This window comes from Anser anser (assembly GCF_964211835.1).
Source record: "Anser anser genome assembly, contig: HAP1_SCAFFOLD_32, whole genome shotgun sequence".
In the NCBI taxonomy this organism is placed as follows: Eukaryota; Metazoa; Chordata; class Aves; order Anseriformes; family Anatidae; genus Anser; species Anser anser.
In genome coordinates, this window is record NW_028154148.1 from 3,025,798 (window position 1) to 3,052,793 (window position 26,996).

A 26,996-nucleotide genomic window follows, 5' to 3' on the forward strand; every position below is an offset into this window, starting at 1 on the left:
ATTTTGTCCCTGCACAGCCTCACAACATTTAGAATGCGGTTCCAAACAAAATGACAGCATACATGAGAAGGAAGCAGAGAAAAGGTAGAATCCAGTGGAATTCAATCCCCTATAATTCCGTGATAGTATGCTCCAGTTTTATTCCACTAAACCCTGTGTTGTCCAAATTGTCCTGCAATTGTTGATGAAGTTATCTTGTAATAGACAGCATAACCAGGGTGAGCCATCTGCCTGCAGATATTAACAGCTGACAGAATGGAGCATCAGCGTGGAGGAACAACGAAAAAATGAAGGATTTCTCCTGCAGAAACCTCTTGACATTTGCAAGGAGAATAGCCCAGTCCTGCACCACAGGAAGAGGAACCCCACACATCAGGGCAGACTGGGACCCTGCTGAGTGAGCAGTGCCCAGGAGGAGGAGGGCCTGGGCACCACGAGGGATGCCATACGAGCAGTGGGGCTGCTCCCCAGGAACCAGGCCAGCTCCCTACAGAGCTGCCTTATGAGGAGCATGGCCACAAAGAAGATCTGAGTTATCAGACTCAGCTCAGATCTGGTGTGACACTGCACAGATAAGAGTCTACAGCCAGCAGGAAAAGAAGTACAGGTCTGGGAGTCCATAGGACAGCCTTGTGTGGAGAGGAGCAAGGGCTGTGGCAAGGCTGAGAGTCCCAACAGGACCCAGGGCTTTGTGTCCATGGCTCTGGCTGTTGTCTCTGCCACTGAGGCCTAGGAGGAGACAACTTATCGGTAAAGCACCAGGGCCTCATTGCCTCCTCGCCCCCACCCATGAACCAGGCAGGTCTCGTACCATTCTCCTGCACTTGGCCATGCACATCCCCATCTGCTCCTTCCCGCCGGAAGAGCCCTGAGCAGTGTGTGAAGGGAAAGGATCTCCCTTCCCAGGGGCTGGGGGTCAAGGCCTGGCCCTTGTGCTTGGTGACACACATCCAGTTTTCCTACACATCAGGGTCACCTTCACATTGCCTTTGTCTGCTTGTCCTCACTGCCTCCAATGCTCTGCTCTAACGAGCTCCAAGGGAGGCTGTGTCAGTGCTGGCCCTCAGGGGGACACTGCAGGAAACTTGCCTCTGACTTGGACTTGTTGAGAGATGTCTTCAATTGTCTCTCAGTGCCTGAGGTTCGTGGGCTCCTCACCAAAGCCCCCCGAGGGGGGATTCCAGTGCCTTGGGCTGGGCGTGTGGTGCTGAGCTGGGCCGGGCTCGTGGGACAGAGAGAGCTCGTGGCAAGAGGGCCCTGGTGCAGAGAGACAGCTGTGCCCAGGAGCAGCTCCTGTGCACAGCGCAGCAGGGCTGGGGGCTCTGACTGCAGCTGGCACAGGGACAGGAGAGAAGGAGAGAGGGCTTGGAGGCAGTGAGGAGCGCAGCAACAGAGGGCAGCGTGTGGCAGGACAGATCTGCAGGCTCTTGGCACCATGAGTCTCTGGCAGCAGGGCCATGCAGGTGGGGTTGCCAGAGGGGCGTTCTACAGCTGGCACATCCGATGCCTGACAGCATTTGTTGGGATAGTTGTCTCTCTATTTCTCCAGCAAAGTGTAGAAGAAGTTATAGAGAATGGCATAAGAGGAAATTTCCAGAGGAGGACTGAGGCTTAGTTTATCTGAAAGGAAAAAGTTTTTTTGGACTTTGTTCTTTCATATTCCTGCAGTGGAGGGGAATCTGAATAAATCTGAGCACACAGCTTGTGGGATGGAACCTGTGAGCGTGTATGGGTAGGAGACGTGGGGACACAGAACCGGCTCCCAACAGGGACACGGGCAGGCAGCAGAGACATGGGCAGGTGGTGAGAGGGAGCTGCTGCCAGAAATGCTGTGCGACGGAGGGCTCAGGCACCTCCCTGCCATCCCCTGCAGGGCAGGCGCCTTCCCTGGGACACCCCCTGCTCTCCTCTGCCACCAGCACAGCCTCTGCCCTCAAGCCCCCGCTGTCCCCAGCAGGAGCTGCCTCGTCTGCAGGCAGAGCTGCAGCACAGGAGGGTGTGCTGAGTGTCCGTCTGTCCCTCCCTGGCCTTGCCTCCCCTGGCAGCAGCACGCTGCCATTCCTCCTGGCTTCTCCACCTGGCCGTGCTGCTGCTGCTCTTGTTCCCAGGCTGCCTGGGGATGGGGGTTTCACGTGCCCATGGAGTGAGCCCTCGGGGTGCTTGGGGGAAGGGGAGTACGGGGACAGGGTGAGGGGTCTGGAGATGGGCACTTGGAGCCTGGATTCCTCTGCTCTCGGTAGCGTCCAGGTTTTTTCAGGTGTACTTCTGAGTGCAACTGTCTTGTAGATCAAAGAAATGCCAGCAGAAGGCAGCTGTTAGCAGGACTGATGGACTTAGGGTCTAAACACTCTAAAGGACTCTGGGCTGTAAGGGTACAGTCCCTTTGTCTCTGAGGATCCACAGGGTCTTACTTGGAGTGCAGGAGAGATGCCAGAACTTCTGACTTAAAAGCAGCCGTCAGGTGTCTTGGGGCAGGTAGAATAAAAAATACAAAAAAATAAAAATCCCAACAGCACTCCTGAGCAGTTGGTTTGAATGTGAGCCAAACTGGGGCAAAAGTCTTCGATATTAGGAGTAAAGTAAAGCTGAGATGACACCAAATTTCTCTCTATGTCTGGCTGTAGGACAGGACTGACTCTTCCATTGCCCACAGCAAAGTCTCCTGCTCCCAGGGACACCCTAAGGCAGGACCAAGTAGAACTCAGGAAAGGGACCTGCCATATGCCTCCCTGGATGTGGAATCATTTGGGGAGATTTAAATGAGAAATAGTGGGAGTTTTCCTCTGCTAAGTAGGATGTACGTTATTAACGTCTTTCTATTCTTTGAGCAGAACCCGATGCGACTAAACAGCAGATGTCCAACAAAAGCTCCATCACCGAGTTCTTCCTGCTGGCATTCGCAGACACGCGGGAGCTGCAGCTCCTGCACTTCGGGCTCTTCCTGGGCATCTACCTGGCTGCCCTCCTGGGCAACGGCCTCATCCTCACCGCCGTAGCCTGCGACCACCGCCTCCACACCCCCATGGACTTCTTCCTCCTCAACCTCGCCCTCCTCGACCTGGGCTGCATCTCCACCACTCTCCCCAAAGCCATGGCCAATGCCCTCTGGGACACCAGGGCCATCTCCTATCAAGGGTGTGTTGCACAGGTCTTCTTTTTTGTCTTCTTTGTTGGAGCAGAGTATTCCCTTCTCACCATCATGGCCTACGACCGCTACGTTGCCATCTGCAAGCCCCTGCACTACGGGAGCCTCGTGGGCAGCAGAGCTTGTGCCCAGATGGCAGCAGCTGCCTGGGGCAGTGGCTTTCTCAATGCTGTCCTGCACACGGCCACTACCTTTTCCCTGCCCCTCTGCCAAGGCAATGCTGTGGACCAGTTCTTCTGTGAAGTCCCCCAGATCCTCAAGCTCTCCTGCTCAGATGCCTACCTCAGAGAAATTTGGGCACTTGTGTTGAATGTTTCTTTAGTCTTTGGTTATTTTGTCTTCATTGTGGTGTCCTATGTGCAGATCTTCAAGGCTGTGCTGAGGATGCCCTCTTCTCAGGGCCGGCACAAAGCCTTTTCCACGTGCCTCCCTCACCTGGCCGTGGTCTCCCTGTTTGTCAGCACTGCCATGGTTGCCTACCTGAAGCCCCCCTCCATCTCTTCCCCATCCCTGGACCTGGTGGTGGCAGTTCTGTACTCGGTGGTGCCTCCAGTACTGAACCCCCTCATCTACAGCATGAGGAACAAGGAGCTTAAGCAAGCGCTCTGGAAATTAATGACTAGATGTGTTTCAGAAGCAATAAATTTCCATTCTACCTTTGCAGATGACTAGTAATATCAATGACTAGAAGAACAACTAATATTATATATATAATTATTTTTGTGTTTGTGTATTTATGAGTGTTTTCATTACAGAACTTTCTTTCTTTCAATGTCTAAAGTTGCCCATTAAAATGATATGATTCATCTCATTGAATCTCAGAGGTTCTGTATATGAGGAGCCAGGCCCTCTGTGAATTGAAATAAAAGAAAGGAGCCTGCATTGCCTTCCTTGTGTGACGTCCTTCCTGTGAGAGCTGCTCTGGCTCTGCAGGGGCAGTGCCATGTGCAGGGCTGCAGAGGAAAAGAGTCCCATCCCAGCAGCACGGGCAGGGAGCACCAGCGCTTGGGGCATGCCGAGCTGCTCTCTTGCCACTGCCCCCCTCTGGTGCTGAGCCCTGCTGGTGGGGTCAGGCCCGGCTGCTCCTGTAGCTTGGTGCCAGTGCTGCTGTGGGGCTGTGCTGGGACTGCAGGCAGGGACAGGCAGTGGGCACGGCAGTGGCACAGCCGGCCTGCGCTGCAGCACTTCCCTCCTAAGGGGGGATCTCCTCCGAGGTGGACTCACCACAGCTCAAGGGCTCAATCTGCTGTGAGCAGGCAGAGGAGAGCTCTGCAGCCCCAGGGCACGCAGCAGCCCCAGCCAAGGAGTCTGGCGAGTGATTTGACTGCAAGGTCCCTCCTACCCTAGCACCTCCCAGAACTGGCACAGCACTGGCTCCTGTGTGTCAGAGAGGCTGGGAGCCCAGGAGCTGTGCCATGGGCTGGAAGGAGCACAACCAGATCACTTCTACCTGGGCAGATTCTGGGCCAAAAAGGGGGTGTTTTGTAGGTGTGGTATTATGAGCTCAGTGGTGCCTCAGAAGCTCCAAGTCCAGTAGGAAGCTAATGGCTGTTAAGTGGCCTGTGAGGTGACTTTTTTCTGAAGCAGCTGACAGGTCATCCCTTGGCTCCTGGCTGGGATCTGTGCCTTTAGGCTCACATCTGCTGGTCTCCATGATAGGCCACCAGATGCGTCTGCTCTGCACACAGTTTGTGAGATCCTCTCTTCCTAAGTAGCTGGTAGCCCCCATAGTGGAAGAGGTCGTGAATACGGGTTGTCATGTCAGAGGTTTCAGCATTTGCCTGAACTCATCTTTCAGGGCTGCTTTTGTGGTGGTGCAGAGCTGCTGGGCACATTGTGCAGGGTGCTCCTACAGCCTTTGTGTGCTTCTCCATGCTGGCTTGAAAGCTGATTCTTTCTCAGGAGCAGAGTAGCCAACAGAGGTGAGACAGATACTCTGAGTTCATGAAAGCCATCAGAAAGCTGCCCCTGAGAAGATGACTGATATGGGGAAGTCAGGAGAAGCCTGGCCAGGAGAGATGTGAGATTTGGGGGAGGGAAGAAGAGCTTGGCCAGCAGAAGCTAATGATTTTGGAGAGGTAAGAATGCTCAGGTAATGTCGATCCCACCATAATGCAGACTTAAAGCAGTCATGTGAGGCCCTTAACCTATTTTAGCCTGTAATATTAATTCCAAAATCTAAATGCCACTCCAAACCCTGACAGGAATCCACTGCTCTAATTTTTGACCACAATATCCATTGAAGCCAAAATTAGTCCATAACGTCATTTACATTACCTTTACTCTATTGCTCACCCTGATCCCTGCCCTTAACACTAGCATTTAAATGCTCTAATAAACTCTAGTATTCTTGCAGACCTAAATAAAACACTAAACCAAAGAGCTTGCCCATACCGTAACCACAGACCTGACACCCCAAGCACAACACCAAACCCTCCCACTCAATATTTGCTTAACCTCTCACCCGGAAAGGTTCGCGGTAGTCCCTAATGCCATACATGAACAGCTAACATCCGAAACCTGTCCTCCTGTACATTAACATCGTCACCTTCAACCCCTCTCCTAAGCCTTAACTTAAGGTGCTTGGCCCCTTGGAGCAGGGCAGGAACAGTGAGGTTGCTGTGCAGTCACATGGCATTCAGAAATGAGTGTGAGGGGCCATGGATCTGATCAGCTTGTGGGCCACAAGGAGGAGATGGGTGGGAATGCTCTGCTGAGCTCAGCTCTGCCTCAGGATTTCCTGCCCCAGCAGGAGTGTTAGCGTAGCAACCACATAACCACCAAGTGATTATATGAAGGTGCTTTATTCAGCACTGGAAGCCGGGGCAGGTGCCCAAATCTGGCTTCAAGTCCCGTTACTTCCCAGCCATTATTTATACGTTCAACATTACGTAAGGCATACATATTCATTACAGGTTGCAACATCAGCCTCGCATTCCATTCTAATTAGCTCTCCTCCCATTTGCACATGCGTGGTGCTCTCTGGTGGTCGTCCAGGTGGTCGTCCAGATGAAGTAAGGAGTCTTCCTCTCTGCTAAACTTTTCACCTTTCTCACTCGACGCATGCTCCCTCCGCTCCTTGGTTCTGCTTCAACTCATTTCAGCACTTCCAGGCCCTTATCCAAGGTCAGGTTGTACCTGTTCCCTCCCAGGGTTCCCCTTCAAAGATTCATTTGACTGTTCAGTATACTCCCTAAGTTTCCCAGTATTTGATAATATACTCCCTAAACTTCCCAGTATACATAAATTAATTGATAATGTAAGTACATTTGGCAATGCTTAATTATACTGTATGACCCATCACCTAAGAGACATTAATAAAACATCCATTCGATTCTCCCCAACACTAACAGGAGGAATGTGACTGGGGCAGGGACTGGGAGGTCACTTCTGTCTCTGCAGGCTATAGGGCAGCAGCAGGAACGTGTCACGCAAAGGGCCTGTGAGGTCCCTTGTGTCTGGAGGTGGCAGGTCACCCTTGGCTTCTCCCTGGGATGTGCACTTTGGGGCCGACATCTGCCAGTGGCCCTGCTAGGCCAGCAGAATGCCCCTGCTTGGCATGCTGCCTGTGGGATCCCCTCTGCCTCCATCCCCAGGACGACCCAGACAGAAAGAAGGCCCGCACAGGGCTTGTCCTGTCCCTTCTGCTTGAGTCCAGGACTGGACAGCAGGAGGCACAAGGCTTGGCTGTGTCTAGCCAAGAAGCTGCAAGGCCAGCAGCAGGCCCAGGCCTTGGGAGATGCTGCTGAGGTGACTTCTGTGTGCTTGGCTGACAGGCCGTAAGGAGCCTGATGGGTTGGGATGCCTCCTTCAGGAGTGGTTTCCACCCTGATGGAGCTTTCTTTGGTAGTAGGAATGAGCAGGAGAGAAAAAACTGCCACAAAATGCACCTTGAAAGGTTGGCACTGGCCACAAGGAGGAAGAAATGTCCCTCAAAGGAACACCTGGTGACTGTTGATGAGATATTGGTGAAATAATGGAAATGCTGGGATGAGAGCAAGGTTGTGGACAGAGATGAGTGTCTGCAGACTTCAAGGAAATAGGGCACAGTGTGGAACAGCATAGGAAAGCCTGCAGAGGAGAAGGCAGAGGGTGCTGACAATAAGGGAAGGCCCCAACAGCCCTGACGTTTTTATCCCTTTGCCTAGAGCTTCTGAGGAGACGAGATAGAGTCATTGCAATGGGGCCTCACTGCTTCCTTGATACGCTGTGCAGGGGTGGGGAGGTGCCATAATGAAGTTCTTCTCGTGGCATCACACTGCCCACCACATCATACAGACCCCAAGAAGAGCCCTGAGCCAGACGGGGGGGTGCAGGATCTCCCCTCCCAGTGGCTGGAGTCAGGCCTTGGCCCTTCTGCTTCACCAAAACCAACCAAGACTTTTCTCAGCACAGCGCTTTGCCTGTCTGGAATCATGGCCTCCAATTATGTGCCCTAACAAGTCCCTGGGGAGGCTTTGTTAGTAAGAGCCCTCAGCGGGGCCAATTAATACTCCAAGTCACTTCAACTTTTCCTTCTGACTTTACTTTCACAAGCAGTTGCATCATTCTCCTCTCAGTACCCAAGTTTCATTGACTCAGCACCAAAATACACCACGGAACTCATTAAAACAGAGAAAGTCCTAAGCAACCATATCTCTCCCATGATTTTCTTCACGTCTTCAAGACTTGTGCAGCTAATTGGAGAGCTTTCATGGTGTAGTTAAGGAGGGAGATTTCAAAGAGAATCTACTCAAAATCATTCCTCATTTTAAAGGCTGAACTTTGTTGCATTTCAGTTTGGAGCATCATTTTCCCATAGATATTGGTCTAGTGTTACTCCTTTGAAGCCCTGCTTAGGTAGGAAGAGCAGGGTTTTTCCTATGTAAAACCAACAGGAAATCATGCTGCTATTTTCAAAATAAAATAAAACAAAGTTCAAGTTCCTCATTTTGTTGTCTCCAGTGAAGTTTACCTTCCCAAAAGTATGACTGTACATGATCTATTTTCCACTGATTAACAGGAAATTTAAAATAATTGTGTTAATATTAATCCATGTGTTGTGGTTTAACCCGGCTGGCAGCTAAACACCACACAGCCGTTCGCTCACCCTCCCCCCTCCCTCTCTGGGATGGGGGAGAGAAACGGGAAAGTGAAGCCGGTGAGTTGAGATAAAGACAGTTTATTAAGACAGGAATATAATAATAACAGTAATAATAATAATAGTGATAATGATAATAGTATTAATAATAATAATGTGTAAGAAAACAAGTGATGCACAATGCAATTGCTCACCACCCGCTGACCGATGCCCAGCCTATCCCCGAGCAGCCGGCGCCCCACCCCGGCCAGCCACCCCTATATATTGTTTAGCATGACGCCAGATGGTATGGAATACCCCTTTGGCCAGTTGGGGTCAGCTGTCCTGGGTCTGTCCCCTCCCAGCTCCTGCTGCACCCCCAGCCTGCTCGCTGGCAGGACAGAGCGAGAAGCCGAAAAGTCCTTGGCCTGGTGTAAACACTGCTCTGCAACAATTAAAACATCAGCATGTTATCAGCGCTCTTCTCATCCTAATCCAAAACATAGCACCCTACCAGCTACTAGGAGGAAAATTAACTCTGTCTTAACTGGAACCAGTACAGATATCCACCCCTTATTCCATACCATTTATGTCATGCTCAGGTTACACTCTTTCCAATACATTCTAATTAATCACCATTTTCATCTATGATATATAGCAATCATGGTAGTGATGACATACAGTATTATATAATAATTAACATACTACAATTCAACTCATGGGCTATTCTCACCCAGTATCAAATCCCCTTGAGGTACACACCGGAGCTCCCCATTCTTTTGCATTACCCACCAAGTGCATCCAGGTCCCTGAGCAAAAGCAATTCCACGAATGGGTTTGCCTTTTCCTGAGGCAGGAGTAGCCCAGACTGTTTTACCCAACATGTTTCTTACGTGCACTACAGGAACTTTATCCCCTTCTACAGTGCGTAACAGGTTTGATTGGGCAGGTCCAGCTCGGCTGGCAGATCCCCTAGTATTGACTAACCAGGTGGCCTTTGCCAAATGTGTATCCCAATTTTTGAATGTCCCAGCACCCATTGCTTTCAGTGTAGTCTTCAACAGTCCATTGTATCGTTCAACTTTTCCAGAGGCTGGTGCATGATAGGGGATGTGATACACCCACTCAATACCATGTTCTTTGGCCCAAGTGTCTATAAGGTTGTTTCGGAAATGAGTCCCGTTGTCTGACTCAATTCTCTCTGGGGTGCCATGTCGCCATAGGACTTGCTTTTCAAGGCCCAGGATAGTGTTCCGGGCGGTGGCATGGGGCACAGGATATGTTTCCAGCCATCCGGTGGTTGCTTCCACCATTGTAAGTACGTGGCGCTTGCCGTTGCAAGTTTGAGGGAGTGTGATGTAATCAATCTGCTAGGCCTCTCCATATTTATATTTCAGCCATCGTCCTCCATACCAAAGAGGCTTGGACCGTTTGGCTTGCTTGATTGCAGCACATGTTTCACAATTATGAATAACCTGTGCTATAGTGTCCATGGTCAGGTCCACCCCTCGATCACGAGCCCATCTGTATGTTGCATCTCTACCTTGATGGCCTGAGGTGTCATGGGCCCATCGGGCTATAAATAATTCACCTTTATGTTGCCAGTCCAGGTCCACCTGAGCCACTTCAATCTTAGCAGCCTGATCCACCTGCTGGTTGTTTTGATGTTCTTCAGTAGCCCGATTCTTGGGCACATGAGCATCAAAGGTACATGGCGTACCTTTACAACCAGGTTCTCTACCCGGGCAGCAATATCTTGCCACAATGCCGCAGCCCAGATGGGCTTGCCCCTGCGCTGCCAGTTGTTCTGCTTCCATTGCTGTAACCACCCCCACAGGGCATTTGCTACCATCCATGAATCAGTATAGAGATAGAGAACTGGCCACTTTTCTCATTCAGCAATATCTAAAGCCAGCTGAATGGCTTTCACTTCTGCAAACTGACTCGATTCACCTTCTCCCTCAGCAGCTTCTGCAACTCGTCGTGTAGGACTCCATACAGCAGCTTTCCATCTCCGATGCTTTCCCACAATACGACAGGACCCATCAGTGAACAAGGCATATTTCTTCTCATTTTCCGGTAGCTTGTTGTACAGGGGGGCTTCTTCAGCACGAACCACCTCCTCCTCTGATGATATCCCAAAGTATTTGCCTTCTGGCCAGTCCATAATCACTTCCAAGATTCCTGGGCGACTGGGGTTTCCTATTCGAGCCCGCTGAGTAATCAGTGCAACCCACTTGCTCCATGTAGCATCAGTTGCATGATGTGTAGAGGGGACCCTTCCTCTGAACATCCAGCCTAGTACCGGCAGTCGGGGTGCCAGGGGGAGCTGCGCTTCAGTACCGACCACTTCCGAAGCAGATCGAACTCCTTCATATGCTGCCAATATCTCCTTTTCAGTTGGAGTATAGCGGGCTTCAGATCCTCTGTATCCCCGACTACAAAACCCCAGGGGTCGACCTCGAGTTTCCCCCGGTTCTTTCTGCCAGAGGCTCCAGGTGGGACCATTCTCCCCGGTTGCGGTGTAGAGCACATTCTTTACATCTGGTCCTGTTCGGACTGGTCCGAGGGCTACTGCATGAACTATTTCCTGCTTAATTTGTTCAAAGGCTTGTCGTTGCTCAGGGCCCCATTCAAAAGCATTCTTCTTACGGGTTACTTGGTAGAGAGGATTTACAATCAGACTGTAATTTGGAATATGCATTCTCCAAAACCCCACGACACCTAGGAAAGTTTGTGTTTCTTTTTTGCTAGTTGGTGGAGACATAGCTGTTATCTTGTTGATCACATCCATTGGGATTTGACGACGTCCATCTTGCCATTTTATTCCTAAAAACTGGATCTCTCGTGCAGGTCCTTAAACTTTATTCTGTTTTATGGCAAAACCGGCCTTCAGAAGGATTTGGACTATTTTCTTCCCTTTCTCGAAAACTTCCTCTGCAGTGTCACACCACACAATTATGTCATAGATGTACTGCAGGTGTTCAGGAGCTTCCCCCTGCTCCAGCGCAGACTGGATCAGTCCATGGCAAATGGTAGGGCTGTGTTTCCACCCCTGGGGCAGCCGATTCCAAGTATATTGGACTCCCCTCCAAGTGAAAGCAAACTGTGGCCTGCACTGTGCTGCTAGAGGGATGGAGAAAAATGCATTAGCGATATCAGTTGTGGCACACCACTTGGCTGCCTTTGATTCCAGTTCATACTGGAGTTCTAGCATGTCCGGCACTGCAGCACTCAGTGGTGGCGTGACTTCGTTCAGGCCACGATAGTCCACTGTTAGTCTCCACTCACCATTAGACTTTCGCACTGGCCATATGGGACTATTAAAAGGTGAATGAGTCTTGCTGATCACTCCTTGGCTCTCCAGTTGACAAATTAGCTTATGGATGGGAATCAGGGAGTCTCGGTTGGTGCGATATTGCCGCCGGTGCACAGTTGTGGTAGCGATCGGCACTTGCTGTTCTTCAACCCTCAGCAACCCCACAACAGAAGGGTCCTCTGAGAGACCGGGCAAGGTAGACAACTGTTTAATGTCCTCTGTCTCCAAGGCAGCTATGCCAAAAGCCCAGCGGAACCCTTTTGGGTCCTTGAAATATCCTCTCCTAAGATAGTCTATGCCAAGGATGCACGGAGCATCTGGGCCAGTCACAATACGGTGCTTTTGCCACTCATTCCCGGTTAGACTCACCTCAGCCTCCAATCCAGTTAACTGCTGGGATCCCCCCGTCACACCATAAATACAGATGGGCTCTGGCCCTTTATAGCTTGATGACATTAGAGTACATTGTGCACCGGTGTCTACCAAAGCCTTATACTTCTGTGCGTCTGACGTGCCAGGCCACCGAATCCACACAGTCCAATAAACTCAATTGTCCCTTTCCTCCCCCTGGCTGGAGGCAGGGCCCCTCTAGTCCTGGTCAGAATCTTCGTTTCTGTGTTTAAAGGACTGCCTGCTGGAAGTTGGAGCAGCAAACTTCAGAGAACCCCTTTTTCCCAATTGTTTTCTTTTGCAATTCACGTACCTGTGCCTCTAGGGTCGCAGTAGATTTTCCATCCCATTTTCTCATGTCCTCTCCATGGTCACGTAGGTAAAACCACAGGGTGGCGCGGTGTGTGTGCCCACCATATTGTCTTCCTTGCACAGATGAACGTTTACCCCTAATAGTTGAGACACTGGTTTGTACAGGTGGGGAGGAAAATAATCTTTCTTCAAGTTGGTGGATCTTTTCAGAAAGTTTCTCCAAAGTATTCTCTTTTAGCTGGTGGACACTGGTTCGTTCAGGTGGAGGGGAAGATAAATTCTCTTTAAGTTGGTGGACCTCTTCAGAGAGTTTCTCCACAGCCGAGACACAGGCCTGCAGGGAAGAGGAGAGGTTTCCTTCATACTGCCGGAGTATTTTAGTCACTTCATTCACTGGGGGATTCTCCTCCTCTTTCCAGGTTAGTATTGCCAATGAGCTGGAATATGATGATGGTGCACTCTGTAAAAACTTCCGCCACATGGGTCGTGTACACCGGACTTCATCTGGATCTGTGGATGTTTGTGCATCGTCTAGGTCCTTATAAATTACTTCCCGTATGGCTAATTCCCTCAGGTACTGAATTCCCTTCTCCGTGGTGGTCCATTTGGCTGGTAGACATACAAGTTCTTCCTTGAAGGGATACCTTTCCTGCACAGCTGACAGGAGACGCCTCCAGAGGCTGCGAGATCGTGCTCCATCTCCAATTGCTTTGTCAATGCCTGCGTCCCTAGCAAGGGATCCCAGCCGCCTGGCTTCCTTGCCCTCTAATTCCACACAATTGGCTCCGGTGTCCCAGCACCGGAGCAGCCAGGTGACAAGCTGCTCACCTATACAGCGACCAAAATCTTTTCGCACATCTCGTAGCTCACGCTGGTATAGAGTCCGGGTAGTTACTGTTGATTTTTCGACATCCTCATCCTCATCTTCAGTCTCCTGCACATTTGATGGCCCAGCCTCATCTTCTCTATACCCAGACCTAACAGAAGACTGTCTGCGTTCTAAACGACCTGAGCCTCTATACCATTTTTTCACCTTGTCTACAGGGGCAACTTGCACTGCTACAGCTCGTTTCTCTGACCCAGACACAGGGTCTGCCACAGGGGTTGGAATACCCTCTGCGGGGTCAACTTGCACTGCTACAGCTCGTTTCTCTGACCCAGCCACAGGAGTTGGAGCAGCTGCAGGAGCTGGAGCTGCAGGAGTTGGAGTGGCTGCGGGAGCTGGAGCTGGAGCGGCTGCAGGAGCTGGAGAGACTGCAGGAGCTGGAGCTGGAGCAGATGCGGGAGCTGGAGCGGCTGCAGGATCTGGAGCGGCTGCAGGAGCTGGAACTGGAGCGGGTGCAGGAGCTGGAGCTGGAGCTATAGTAGCATCAATTGCAGCTCGATAGGCACAAGCAGGACCCCAGCATGCTACAGTGATTTGTGTCACTTTGGAACTGCCAGAGTCATGACACCTTTTTTTCAAGAATTCTGCCAGCTTTTTAGGATTTTGCAGTTGTTCAGGGGTGAATGTCCAAAACACTGGAGGTGACCACTGCTCTAGAAACCTTCCCATAGGAGGAAAGAGCTGAGATCCTGCTCATGCAAGACAAGGTGATGATTCTATCCCAATGCACTTGGACTGGGGCTTCTCTGCTCTCAGCTGTCTCCAGTTTCTTCTCAGGGAAACACCTGAGCAGGACAGTCCTGCAGCTCACAGAGGGGTGACACAGGGCAGCTGGGAACAAGAGTGTTCAGCAGTGGCATCTGCAGCTCTGTTCTGCATTGGGGTGCATTGTTCGAAACAGAACTGCAAATTTCATTGACCTGATAAATGGACTGAACTTGAGTTCCCCCATGTTCCTGCCTCCCTCCTGCTGCACAGCAGGAAGGACTCCTCTGGAGCCCACAGCAGCCCCTGCTCCCAGTGCCACTCTCAGCCAGCACCAGCCGCAGCTCAAGCAGGAGAGCTGCAGAAAGGTTCTCCTGCAAAGAGAGTGGCTCAGGATGGTGGGTGCTGTGAGGCTTGCAATAAATCTCCCTCAGAGAAGTGTGTACTAACTTTGTTCTCCCTTTATCATCTTCAACAGGCAGCTGTGTCCAAAGTCAGAAAATGCCCAACAGCAGCTCTGTGAGCGAGTTCCTCCTGCTGGCATTCGCAGACACGCGGGAGCTGCAGCTCCTGCACTTCGGGCTCCTCCTGGGCATCTACCTGGCTGCCCTCCTGGGCAACGGCCTCATCCTCACCGCCGTAGCCTGCGACCACCGCCTCCACACCCCCATGTACTTCTCCCTCCTCAACCTCGCCCTCCTCGACCTGGGCTGCATCTCCACCACTCTGCCCAAAGCCATGGCCAATGCCCTCTGGGACACCAGGGCCATCTCCTATCAGGGATGTGCTGCACAGGTCTTTTTCTTTCTCTTCTTCATATCAGCAGAATATTCAGTTCTCACTGTCATGTCCTACGACCGCTACCTTGCCATCTGCAAGCCCTTGCATTACGGGAGCCTCGTGGGCAGCAGAGCTTGTGCCCAGATGGCAGCAGCTGCCTGGGGCAGTGGCTTTCTCTATTCTGTCCTGCACACGGCCACTACATTTTCCCTGCCCCTCTGCCAAGGCAATGCTGTGGACCAGTTCTTCTGTGAGATCCCCCAGATCCTCAAGCTCTCCTGCTCAGATGCCTACCTCAGGGAAGTTGGGGCACTTGTGTTTAGTGTTTCTTTAGCTTTTGGCTGTTTCGTTTTCATTGTGCTGTCCTATGTGCAGATTTTCAGGGCCGTGCTGAGGATGCCCTCTGAGCAGGGCCGGCACAAAGCCTTTTCCACATGCCTCCCTCACCTGGCCGTGGTCTCCCTGTTTGTCAGCACTGCTGTGGTTGTCTACCTGAAGCCCCCCTCCACCTCCTCTCCATCCCTGGACCTGGTGGTGGCAGTTCTGTACTCGGTGGTGCCTCCAGCACTGAACCCCCTCATCTACAGCATGAGGAACAAGGAGCTTAAGCAAGCGCTGTGGAAATTAGTGACTAGATGTGTTTCAGAAGCAATAAATTTCCATTCTACCTCTGCAGATGACTAGTAATATCAATGACTACAAGAACAACGAATATTATATATATAATTATTTTTGTGTGTGTTTGTGTACTTATGAGTGTTTTCGTTACAGGACCTTCTTTGTTTTAATACATCTAAAGCTGCCCATTAAAATGATATGATTCATCTCATTTCTTTTACTGTATTTACCTGTCGAGTATAGCTCAGAGGTTCTCTATATGAAGAGCCAGGCCCTCTGTGAATTTAAATAAAAGAAAGGAGCCTGCACTGCCTTCCTTGTGTGACGTCCTTCCTCTGAGAGCTGCTCTGGCTCTGCAGGGGCAGTGCCATGTGCAGGGCTGCAGAAGAAAAGAGTCCCATCCCAGCAGCACGGGCAGGGAGCACCAGCGCTTGGGGCATGCCGAGCTGCTCTCTTGCCACTGCCCCCCTCTGGTGCTGAGCCCTGCTGGTGGGGTCAGGCCCGGCTGCTCCTGTAGCTTGGTGCCAGTGCTGCTGTGGGGCTGTGCTGGGACTGCAGGCAGGGACAGGCAGTGGGCACGGCAGTGGCACAGCCGGCCTGCGCTGCAGCACTTCCCTCCTAAGGGGGGATCTCCTCCAAGGTGGACTCACCACAGCTCAAGGGCTCAATCTGCTGTGAGCAGGCAGAGGAGAGCTCTGCAGCCCCAGGGCACGCAGCAGCCCCAGCAGAGGAGTCTGGCGAGTGATTTGACTGCAAGGTCCCTCCTGCCCTAGCACCTCCCCGAACTGGCACGGCACTGGCTCCTGTGTGTCAGAGAGGCTGGGAGCCCAGGAGCTGTGCCATGGGCTGGAAGGGTCACAACCAGATCTCTTCTACCTGGGCAGATTCTGGGCCAAAAAGGGGGTGTTTTGTAGGTGTGGTATTATGAGCTCAGTGGTGCCTCCGAAGCTCCAAGTCCAGCAGGAAGCTAATGGCTGTTAAGTGGCTGGTGAGGTGACTTTTTTCTGAAGCAGCTGACAGGTCATCCCTTGGCTCCTGGCTGGGATCTGTGCCTTTAGGCTCACATCTGCTGGTCTCCATGATAGGCCAGCAGATGCATCTGCTCTGCACACAGTTTGTGAGATCCTCTCTTCCTAAGTAGCTGGTAGGCCCCATAGAGGAAGAGGTCTTGAATAGGGTTTGTCATGTCAGAGGTTTCAGCTTTTGCCTGAACTCATCCTTCAGGGCTGCTTTTGTGGTGGTGCAGAGCTGCTGGGCACATTGTGCAGGGTGCTTCTACAGCCTTTGTGTCCTTCTCCATGCTGGCTTGGGAGCTGATTCTTTCTCAGGAGCAGAGTAGCCAACAGAGGTGAGACAGATACTCTGAGTTCATGAAAGCCATCAGAAAGCTGCCCCTAAGTAGATGACTGATATGGGGAAGTCAGGAGAAGCCTGACCAGGAGAGATGTGAGATCTGGGGGAGGGAAGAGGAGCTTGGCCAGCAGAAGCTAATGATTTTGGATAGGTAAGAATGCTCAGGTAATGTCGATCCCACCATAACACAGACTTAAAGCAGTCATGTGAGGCCCTTACCCTATTTTAACCTGTAACATTAATACCCAAATCTAAATGCCACTCCACACCCTGACAGGAATCCACTGCTCTAATTTTTGTCTACAATATCCCTTGAGCCAAAATAAGTCCATAACATCTTTCCCTTACCTTTACTCTCTTGCTCACCCTGATGCCTGCCTTTAACACAAGCATTAAAACGCTCTATTTAACCCAAGTCTTCTTGTAGACCTAAACAAAACACTAAAGCAAAGAGCTTGCACATACCCTAACAACTGACCTGACACCCCAAGCCCAACACCAAACCCTCCCACTCAATATTCACTTAAGCTCTCACCCGGAAAGGTTCGCCGTAGTCCCTAATGTCATACATGAACAACTAACATCCAAACCCTGTCCTCCTGTGTATTAACCTCTTCACATTGAAAGCCTCTCCTAAACCTTATCTTTAGGGACTGGGCCCCTTGAGGCAGGTCAGGAACCATGAGGTTGCCGTGCAGTCCCATGGCATTCAGAGATGGATGTGAGGGGCCATGGATCTGATCAGCTTGTGGGTCACAAGGAGGAGATGGGTGGGAATGCTCTGCTGAGCTCAGCTCTGCCTCAGGATCTCCTGCCCCAGCAGGACGAATGGGACTGGGGCAGTGACTGGGAGGTCACTTCTGTCTCTGCAGCTGATAGGGCAGCAGCAGGAACGTGTCACACAAACGGACTGTGAGGTCCCTTGTGTCTGCAGGTGGCAGGTCACCCTTGGCTTCTCGCTGGGATGTGCACTTTGGGGCCGACATCTGCCAGTGGCCCTGCTAGGCCAGCAGAAGGCCCCTGCTTGGCATGCTGCCTGTGGGATCCCCTCTGCCTCCATCCCCAGGAGGACCCAGACAGAAAGAAGGCCCGCAGAGGGCTTGTCCTGTCCCTTCTGCTTGAGGCCAGGACTGGACAGCAGGAGGCACAGGGCTTGGCTGTGTCTAGCCAAGAAGCTGCAAGGCCAGCAGCAGGCCCAGGCCTTGGAAGATGCTGGTGAGGTGACTTCTGTGTGCTTGGCTGACAGGCCGCAAGGAGCCTGATGGATTGGGATGCCTGCTTCAGGAGTGGTTTCCACCCTGATGGAGCTTTCCTTGGTAGTAGGAAAGAGCAGGAGAGAAAAAACTGCCACGAATTGCACCTTGGAAGGGTGGCACTGGCCATGAAGAGGAAGAAATGTCCCTCAAATGGTTTTGCCGTGGTGACAGAGGTCACTGAAAGAGAGTTTATGATCACACCAAGGCTTTGTGTTTCAAGGAACAGCTGGTGAGTGTTGACGAGACATGGGTGAGATGATGGAAATGCTGGGATGAGAGCAAGCTGGTGGACAGAGATGGGTGTCTGCAGACTTCAAGGAAATAGGGCAAAGTGTGGGACAGCATAGGAAAGCCTGCAGAGGAGAAGTCAGAGGGTGCTGGCAGGAATGGAAGGCCCCAACAGCCCTAATGTTTTTGTCCCTTTGGCTAGAGCTTCTGAGGAGACGAGATATAGTCATTGCAATGGGGCCTCACTGCTTCCTTGATACCCTGTGCAGGGGTGGGGAGGTGTCCTAATGAAGTTCTTCTCGTGGCATCACACTGCCCACCACATCATACAGACCCCAAGAAGAGCCCTGAGGCAGACGTGGGGCTGCAGGATCTCCCCTCCCAGTGGCTGGGGTCAGGCCTTGGCCCTTCTGCTTCACCAAAACCAACCAAGACTTTTCTCAGCACAGCGCTTTGCCTGTCTGCAATCATGGCCTCCAATGATCTGCCCTAACAAGTCCCTGGGGAGGCTTTGTTAAGAACAGCCCTCAGTGGGGCCCATTAATACTCCAAGTCACTTCAACTTTTCCTTCTGACTTTACTTTTTCAAGCAGTTGCATCATTCTCCTCTCAGTACCCAAGTTTCACTGACTCAGCACCAAAATACACCACTGAACTCATTAAAAGAGAGAAAGGCCTAAGCAGCCATATCTCTCCCACGGTTTTCTTCATGTCTTCAAAACTTGTAGAGCTAATTGGAGAGCTCTCATGGTGTAGTTAAGGAGGAAGATTTTAAAGAGCATCTAATAAAAATCTTTCCTCATTTTGAAGGCTGAATTTTGTTGCATTTCAGTTTGGAACATCATTTTCCTATAGATATTGGTCTACAGTTACTCCTTTAAAGCCCTGCTTACGTAGGAAGAGCAGGGTTTTTCCTATTTAAAAAGAGGCAACAGGAAATCATGCTGCAATTTAAAAAAAAAAAAAGTTCAAGTTCCTTTTTTTTTGGCCTCCAGTGAAGTTTACCTTCCCAAAGGGATGACGGTTCAAGATGTTTTTTACACTGATTAATAGGAAATTTTAAATAGTAGTGTTAATATTAATCCATATCATAGTAATTCAATGATAAATGATGAGTTTCTTGCTAAGGAAACCGTTAGACCGACTGCTGAGAGATGGGCGAGCTGGAACTCACTGAAACTCAAAGCAGCAACTGGGTTGGTGAGAGCGGTCTGAATGATCAAAGAGTAAGGGGAGGGCAAAGCAGGAGAACCATGGGAAGTGCATAGGTCCAGACAGGCAGCTGGAAAGGGGACATTCAGCAGGGTCTGTGTAATCAAGTCAGGTTTTGTGCCTGGAAGATGAGGGAGCACACCATTATAGACAAAGGGATGACAATGCAAGTACAGGTGAACACCAGGATTTCTTCTCCCGCAATGTATATACATCCTGAAAATTCACATTTCATCATGATCTTCTTCGTGAGACATTTAATGGAAGGGGTTGAATCATTTGAGCTAATGAGTAGTTGTTTTATTAGTTAAGTACTAAAAAAATTACTGGGTATTGAGGCAGAGCTTTGCTGTCTGACCATAAGCATAACCAGGGAAAACCTCCTGTGGCCCCGTTGTGTTTGAGGCACTTCCATGGGCCGGCAGATGTCAGAAAAGACCTGCAGGAGACCGGAGCCTTTTGGGAAAATCAGGTGGAGCACAGTGGAGTTCCCAGGGCACCTCCACTGCCAGCAGTGGTCTTTGTCCCTGTAACTGCAGCCCAGCCCAGCACAGGAAACCCCTTCAAAGACAACATCCTAGTTCAGTGTGTTCCTGGGACTGATCTAGATTTGAAATGGCCATTGGAAACCCATGATATTCTTATTCCTACTTAACCCGTGATACCCCTTATTCCTACGAGACACTTGAACATCCATTTACCATCCTCAGTCATCTTTAGCAAATTCAGGCTGAGAAACTCAAGTATAGCACGCTTCAAATGGCTGAGCCAGAACCCATCAGCTTGCCCCACTTTCGGAAATCATCCCCTTCCAACTAGGGATATGAAAGTGAAAAATGTGAAGTGACCTGTCAGGCCAATGCGCAGAGGAAGGGAAAGTCACACATATTGTGCTGGAGTGTCAGAAGGCAAAAAGCACTGCACTGTGCCTCAGAGTAATCAAGGAGACCTAATCCAGTTCATCCATGACATCAAGCAGAGTGAAGGACGTTGAGTTGTGTCCTAACATGAAGAAGGATGTACATGACTGGTGAAGGAACTCTCTTTTTGTGCCATTACCAATGCAAATCCTATAAAGGTAACCTGTACTACCCTGGCCCTGTCACACCACGGGGCAGTGGAGGGACCTTTTTCAGTTTCAGCCTCTTCTTCAGAGAGGCTTTGCCCTCTCCCTGCGCACCACGGCGCAGAGCCTGGCCCTGGACACTGCGTGAGCGCCATGCAGGTCGTGGCAGGCTGCGGTGAGGGGACGAATGCCCTGGGCCCCCTTCCTGCTCTGCCCAGGCCAACAAGGGCCCCGAGCGGCCTCCTGTCCCCTGCCCCTGCAGCTCTGGGCTCCCTTCCCCAGCCCTGGCTCTGCAGCACCAAGCCCTGCTGGGAGCCCTCCCCTGCATGCTGCCACCGCTCCCTGACGCTGCTGGTGCCCTCTGCCGGGCACTGCCCAGCCCAGCCCAGCCCCTGCCCACCTCTCCCCACCCGCCTGCCCTTGCTTGGTCACCCAGTCTTGGCCCTTTCCTACTGTTCACTGAAGGACTCTGAGACCTTTGTGCTGTGGCCTCGCTGTGTGTCCTGGCATTGCAGAGCTCCCATCAGCCCGTGCATCCTTTGGCTTAGCTTTACTGTGAAGACCCACTCGCTGCCCACCCAACACAAGGCACACGGCATCCCAGGAGAACCCTTAGGGTATCCTAGTGGCTCCCAATACCTCCCTGATGCCGCCAGCCCTGTCACGTTTCAATCCCAGGAAGCTGCTTCTTGACCGGTCAGGGCCTCCAGGGGCACTGGGAATCTGCCAGTGACGACTCAGTCCAGCCCTGGCTCCCTCACCCCCCACCCCATGCCCTCATGTCCCTGTGTCCAGGTGGCACCCAAGCACAAGAGTGAGACCTTGAGTCTGGCACTTCCTGAGCGTCTTCTGCACTCCAGTTTGGGAAGAGGAGCCCTGAGCACTGAGCAACTTCATTTTACTAACAAGATGCAACAATTGAGGCCAGATGTCACTTAGGAATAAACATGTTTACAGAGAAAATCTCGGTCGAACAGAGGGTTGGTCATCTGGAAAAGAGGAATGAAAGCAAATATTTAACTGCAAACAAAATTACAAACAATACTATAAAAATTATATAAAAACAATACTATATAATATATTAAATATAAAAACAATACTATACAAATTACAAACATTACTATATATAAAGCTCAAAAATTGCCTGAAATGAACTTGAATAAAACTAGAAAAATGAGATAGCCAATTAATCTATCTAAATAAAATAAATACATAAATAAAAAAGCTAAGTAAATATTACCACCAGAAACTCTTTCTTCAGTGTGGCTTTCATGTCCTGGTTCCTCATGCTGTAGATGATGAGGTTCACTGTTGGAGGCACCACTGAGTACAGAACTGCCACCAACAGGTCCAGGGATGGGGAGGAGATGGAGGTGGGTTTCAGGTAGGCAAATATGCCAGTACTGACAAACAGGGAGACCACAGCCAGGTGAGGGAGGCACATGGAAAAGGATTTGTGCCGGCCCTGCTCAGAGGGCATCCTCAGCACTGCTCTGAGGATCTGCACATAGGACAACACAATGAAAACAAAGCAACCAAAGACTAAAGAAACGCTAAACACAAGTGCCCAAACTTCCCTGAGGTAAACATCTGAGCAGGAGAGCTTGAGGATCTGGGGGATCTCACAGAAGAACTGGTCCACAGCATTGCCTTGGCAGAGGGGCAGGGAAAATGTAGTGGCCGTGTGCAGGACAGCATTGAGAAAGCCACTGCCCCAGGCAGCTGCTGCCATCTGGGCACAAGCTCTGCTGCCCACGAGGCTCCCGTAGTGCAGGGGCTTGCAGGTGGCAACGTAGCAGTCATAGGACATGACAGTGAGAATGGAATATTCTGCTGATGTAAAGAACAGAAAAAAAAAAGACCTGTGCAGCACACCCTTGGTAGGAGATGGCCCTGGTGTCCCAGAGGGTATTGGCCATGGCTTTGGGGAGAGTGGTGGAGATGCAGCCCAGGTCGAGGAGGGCGAGGTTGAGGAGGAAGAAGTCCATGGGGGTGTGGAGGCGGTGGTCGCAGGCTACGGCGGTGAGGATGAGGCCGTTGCCCAGGAGGGCAGCCAGGTAGATGCCCAGGAAGAGCCCGAAGTGCAGGAGCTGCAGCTCGCGCGTGTCTGCGAATGCCAGCAGGAGGAACTCACTGATGGAGCTGCTGTTGGGCATCTGCTGTTTAGAGGCATCAGGTTCTGCTCAAAGCATAGAAAGACATTAATAATGTACAACCCACTTAGCAGAGGAAAACTCCTACCGTTTCTCATTTAAACCTCCCCAAATGATTCCACATCCAGGCAGGCATATGGCAGGTCCCTTTCCTGAGTTCTACTTGGTCCTGCCTTAGGGTGTCCCTGGGAGCAGGAGACTTTGCTGTGGGCAGTGGAAGAGTCAGTCCTGTCCTACAGCCAGACATAAAGAGGAATTTGGTGTCATCTCAGATTTACTCTTCTGCTAGTATCAAAGACTTTTGCCCCAGTTTGGCTCACATTCAGACCAACTGCTCAGGAGTGCTGTTGGGATTTTTATTTTTATTTCGTATGTTTTATTCTAGCTGCCCCAAGACACCTGAAGCCTGCTTTTAAGTCAGAAGTCCAGGCATCTCTCCTGCACTCCAAGTAAGACCCTGTGAATCCTCAGAGACAAAGGGACTGTACCCTTACAGCCCAGAGTCCTTTAAGAGAGAGTGTTAAGGCCCTAAGTCGATCAGTTCTGCTATCAGCTGCCCTCTGCTGCCATTTCTTTGATCTACAAGACAGTTGCACTCAGAAGTGCACCTGAAAAAAACCTGGATGCTGCTGAGAGCAGAAGAATCCAGGCTCCAATTGCCCATCTCCAGACCCCTCACCCTGTCCCCGTACTCCCCTTCCCCCAAGCACCCCAAGGGCTCACTCCATGGGCAGGTGAAACCCCCATCCCCAGGCAGCCTGGGAACAAGAGCAGCAGCAGCACGGCCAGGTGGAGAAGCCAGGAGGAATGGCAGCGTGCTGCTGCCAGGGGAGGCAAGGCCAGGGAGGGACAGACGGACACTCAGCACACCCTCCTGGGCTGCAGCTCTGCCTGCAGAGGAGGCAGCTCCTGCTGGGGACAGCGGGGATTTGAGGGCAGAGGCTGTGCTGGTGGCACAGGAGAGCAGGGGGTGTCCCAGGGAAGGCGCCTGCCCTGCAGGGGCTGGCAGGGAGGTGCCTGAGCCCTCCCTCGCACAGCATTTCTGGCAGCAGATCCCTCTCACCTCCTGCCCATGTCCATGCTGCCTGCCCGTGTCCCTGCTGGGAGCCGCTTCTGTGTCCCCACGTCTCCTCCCTGTCCATGCTCACAGACCCCATCCCACAGTCTATGTGCTCAGATGCACTCAGATTCCCCTCCACTGCAAGAATCTGAATGTAGAGAATCCAAAAATCTCAGATTAACCAGTCCTCAGTCTTCCCTTTCAAATGCTCCCTTATAAATGCCATTCACTAAAGCATCTTCTACTCCTCGCTGGAGAAAGGGAGAGACCCATCCTGACAGATGCTATCAGCCATCGGATGTGCCAGCTGTAGACGACCCCTCTGGCAACCCCACCTGCATGGCCCTGCTGCCAGAGACTCACAGTGCCAAGAGCCTGCAGACCTGTCCTGCCACACGCTGCCCTCTGTTGCTGCGCTCCTCACTGCCTCCAAGCCCTCTCTCCTTCTCTCCTCTCCCCGTGCCAGCTGCGGTCAGAGCCCCCAGCCCTGCTGCGCTGTGCACAGGAGCTGCTCCTGGGCAGAGCTGTCTCTCTGCAGCTCTGCCCGCTTGCCACGAGCTCGCCTTGGGCCCAGGAGCCCGGCCCAGCTCAGCAGCACAGCACCCGACCATGGCATCGCTTGCTCTGTGCCATTGGGCTCCCTCGAGGTGTTCCCAAGGCCTCAGGGCTGACAGCTCCCAAAGGCAGCAGGGTCTCTGCTGGGCTGTGGTGCTTCTAACAGGCTGAAGTCATCCCCGACTGCTCCTCTCTGAACACAGGCGAGACTGATTTTAGAAATGTGATTTGTGCCATTAGAGTGTGGTTGTCAAACATAGTGTTGTGGTTTAAGTTGGAAGGCAGCTCAGCACCACACAGCTGTTAGCTCACCCTCAGCCCCCAAAAGCTCCTGCGTTGAAATAAAGACAGTTTAAAAGGACATAAAATGAAGAGACAATAATAACAGGAAAAACAACAACAATAAGAACAATTATTATTATTATCACATGTATAAATCAAGTGATGCACCATGCAATTGTTCATCACCCACTGACCGATGCCCAGCCCGTCCCCAGGCAGCAGTCCCCCTGAACCTAGCCAGCCTGCATCAGGATATCCTGTGCAGGTCCCTTGACCTTACTTTGGTTTAGGGCAATGCAAGCTTTCAGAAGGATTTGGAACATTTTCTTCCCTTTCTCAAACACTTCTTCTGCTAGGTTGCCGTATGTGAAGATGTCATCAATGTATTGGAGGTGTTCAGGAGCTTCCCCCTCTTCCAGGCGGGTCTGGATCAGCCCATGGCAAATGGTAGGGCTGTGTTTCCAGCCCTGGGGCAGTTGATTCGAGGTGGAAGGTGTACTGGGTCTGGCTGGGATGTTACCTTTCCCTGCAGCAGCCCATACAGTGCTGTGCTCTGCACTTGCAGCTAGAACAGCACTGGTATCACCCCAGTGATGTGTCTGCTGCTGAGCAGTGCTGGCACAGCATCAGGACTCCCTCTAACCCCCCCAGAGCCAGCAGGCTGGGGATGGGCAAACAGTGAGGAGGGGACATCACCAGGGCAGCTGACCTAAACCAACCAAAGGGATATTCCATACCATGTGATGTCACACTCAGCAATAAAAGGTGGAAAAAGGAAGAAGAGGGGAGGGGTGGGCACTCGTTGCAAAAACGTCTGCCCCCCCAAAAAACGGCTACGTGCGTTGAGGTCCTGCTTCAAGGACGTGGTCAAGCATCGCTCCTTTGTGGGAAGCAGAGAGTAATTTCTTTACTCTGCACTTCCACACAGCCTTTCCTTGTCATTTTTTTCCCCCTTTCCCTGTTTTTTTTTCCCTTTAGTTAAATTGTTTAATTAGTAATAATTTTTCCTTCATAATTTTTTTCCCTTTAATTAAATTATCCTTGTCTCAACCCATGAGTTGGTCTTTCCTTTACTTCTTCCCCTCCTCATCTAAGGAGGGCGAGTGAGAGAGCGGTTGTGGTGTTCAGCTGCCTAGCACGGTAAAACCACCACAGTCCTTTTTGGCGCCCAACGTGGGGCTCGAAGGGTTGAGATAACAGTAGAATTGACTAAAACGCTTACAACTAACACACTTACTTGCTAGTCACCATGTTCAGTGTCCTGTTAATATTGGCTTGTTTGGTCATGTGTCATGCAATCCGTGTCATGTTCTCCTTCCTCTTCTATATCCGATCCGAGAATGTGCTACAATCTGTGTTCGTCTTTTTAAATTCGCTGTGCTGCCAAGCACTGGCCTTGAGTTTAATCTGGCATTCAGGCTCTGCACTGTTATCATTTGGGTCTCATGGAAACTGTCTTTTAGAGAATATTCAGAATTACACTGCCTTCTTTTCCTCATCTGGAAGTCATTTTATGAATAATATGAGGAATGGTACCTCCTCCTTCTTTCACAGTGTGCTAATTACAACAGTTTTTGAGTATTTTGAATATCCATGTGTAACCCATATATTGCTATTTCTAATTTGGAATAACGGGTTTCCTCTTCTCTCTAAGATTAGTCGATTGTTTAGAAAGCTTACCCGGGAATCTGTCCCGAAACAGTCTTGTGGCAGGTGGTAAGGTGTGTGGGAGGATATCGGCAGGTACCTGTCACGGATGTCTCCTCCAGTAGTTTTGAACTTCACCCCTGAACAAGTGGAAAATCCTAAAAACCTGATAGAATGTTTGAGAGTCGTATGCCCTGACCCTGATAATGCTGGAGAATGACAGCTTGCAGCATTGTGCTGGGTCCTGGCTTACTCCTATCAAACACTGTTTAACATCATCCAGCACCTTGAGGAGAGGGAGGAAGTCTCTGAATCTGATGACCAGATAACACATGCTGTGGCTGACCCAGAGGATCAACCGACTATGGTATCAGTCGCCCCCACAGTCAAGTCAAAACAGTGGAAACGGAAGTCAGCTCATTTAGCAAGGGAAGAAGCCTCTCCTAAGAAGGAGGGAGAAGGGGAGAAGGCAGGCACCTCTAAAGCAGAGCCATCACAAAAACAGCAGGAAGAAGAGATGGAAATCATAAAGGAATCAGAAACCACTCGATCCCTATCCCTGGGTGAGTTGCGAGAAATACGAAAGGATTATGGTCGACACCCAGGTGAACACATCCTCACCTGGCTGCTTCGATGCTGGGGCCAATAGCCAACAATTAGAAGGCAATGAAGCCAAGCAGCTGGGATCCCTCTCTAGAGAAAGGGTCATTGACAAAGTAATTGGGAGAGGGACACAGGTTCTCAGCCTCTGGAGGAGACTCCTGGCAGCTGTGAAAGAAAAGTGTCCCCATAAAGAAGATATTGTATATCAAGTAGGCAAGTGGGCCACTATGGATGAAGGTCTCCAGCATCTGCGGGAATTAGCTGTTCTGGAGATGATTTATAGTGATTTGGACAATGCCCAGACACCTCAAGATCCTAATGAAGTCCAATGCACAACATCCATGTGGCGTAAATTGGTGCGGAGTGC

General features: G+C 51.0%; 2 protein-coding genes and 1 pseudogene across 3 annotated transcripts in view; 2 read left to right on the plus strand and 1 right to left on the minus strand.

Moving 5' to 3' along the window:
• The window catches only part of LOC310890629 (olfactory receptor 14C36-like), a gene marked incomplete at its 5' end in the record, with an annotated part of 63,080 nt that extends 59,151 nt beyond the window's left edge, over positions 1-3,929 (plus strand). The window contains one exon of the mRNA XM_083852940.1: positions 3,149-3,929. Within this exon, the coding sequence (XP_083709066.1) occupies positions 3,149-3,817 (669 nt within the window). The 3' untranslated portion in view covers positions 3,818-3,929. The remainder of the gene's footprint in view (positions 1-3,148) is intronic.
• Positions 3,930-13,904: 9,975 nt separating this feature from the next.
• On the plus strand, positions 13,905-15,359 carry LOC310890628 (olfactory receptor 14C36-like). Its single transcript, XM_083852939.1, has one exon. It carries the CDS (start codon positions 14,318-14,320, stop codon positions 15,278-15,280), a length of 963 nt encoding a protein of 320 aa, XP_083709065.1. The 5' UTR covers positions 13,905-14,317; the 3' UTR covers positions 15,281-15,359.
• A 5,861-nt stretch (positions 15,360-21,220) lies between these two features.
• On the minus strand, positions 21,221-22,595 carry LOC310890683 (olfactory receptor 14J1-like; annotated as a pseudogene). The gene has a single exon. The product of its transcript is annotated as an olfactory receptor 14J1-like (transcript).
• Positions 22,596-26,996: the final 4,401 nt, after the last annotated feature.

Coding starts and splice junctions, on each gene's coding strand:
- LOC310890628 (XM_083852939.1), top strand. CDS start 14,318: ATGCCCAACAGCAGCTCTGTGAGCGAGTTCCTCCTGCTGGCATTCGCA.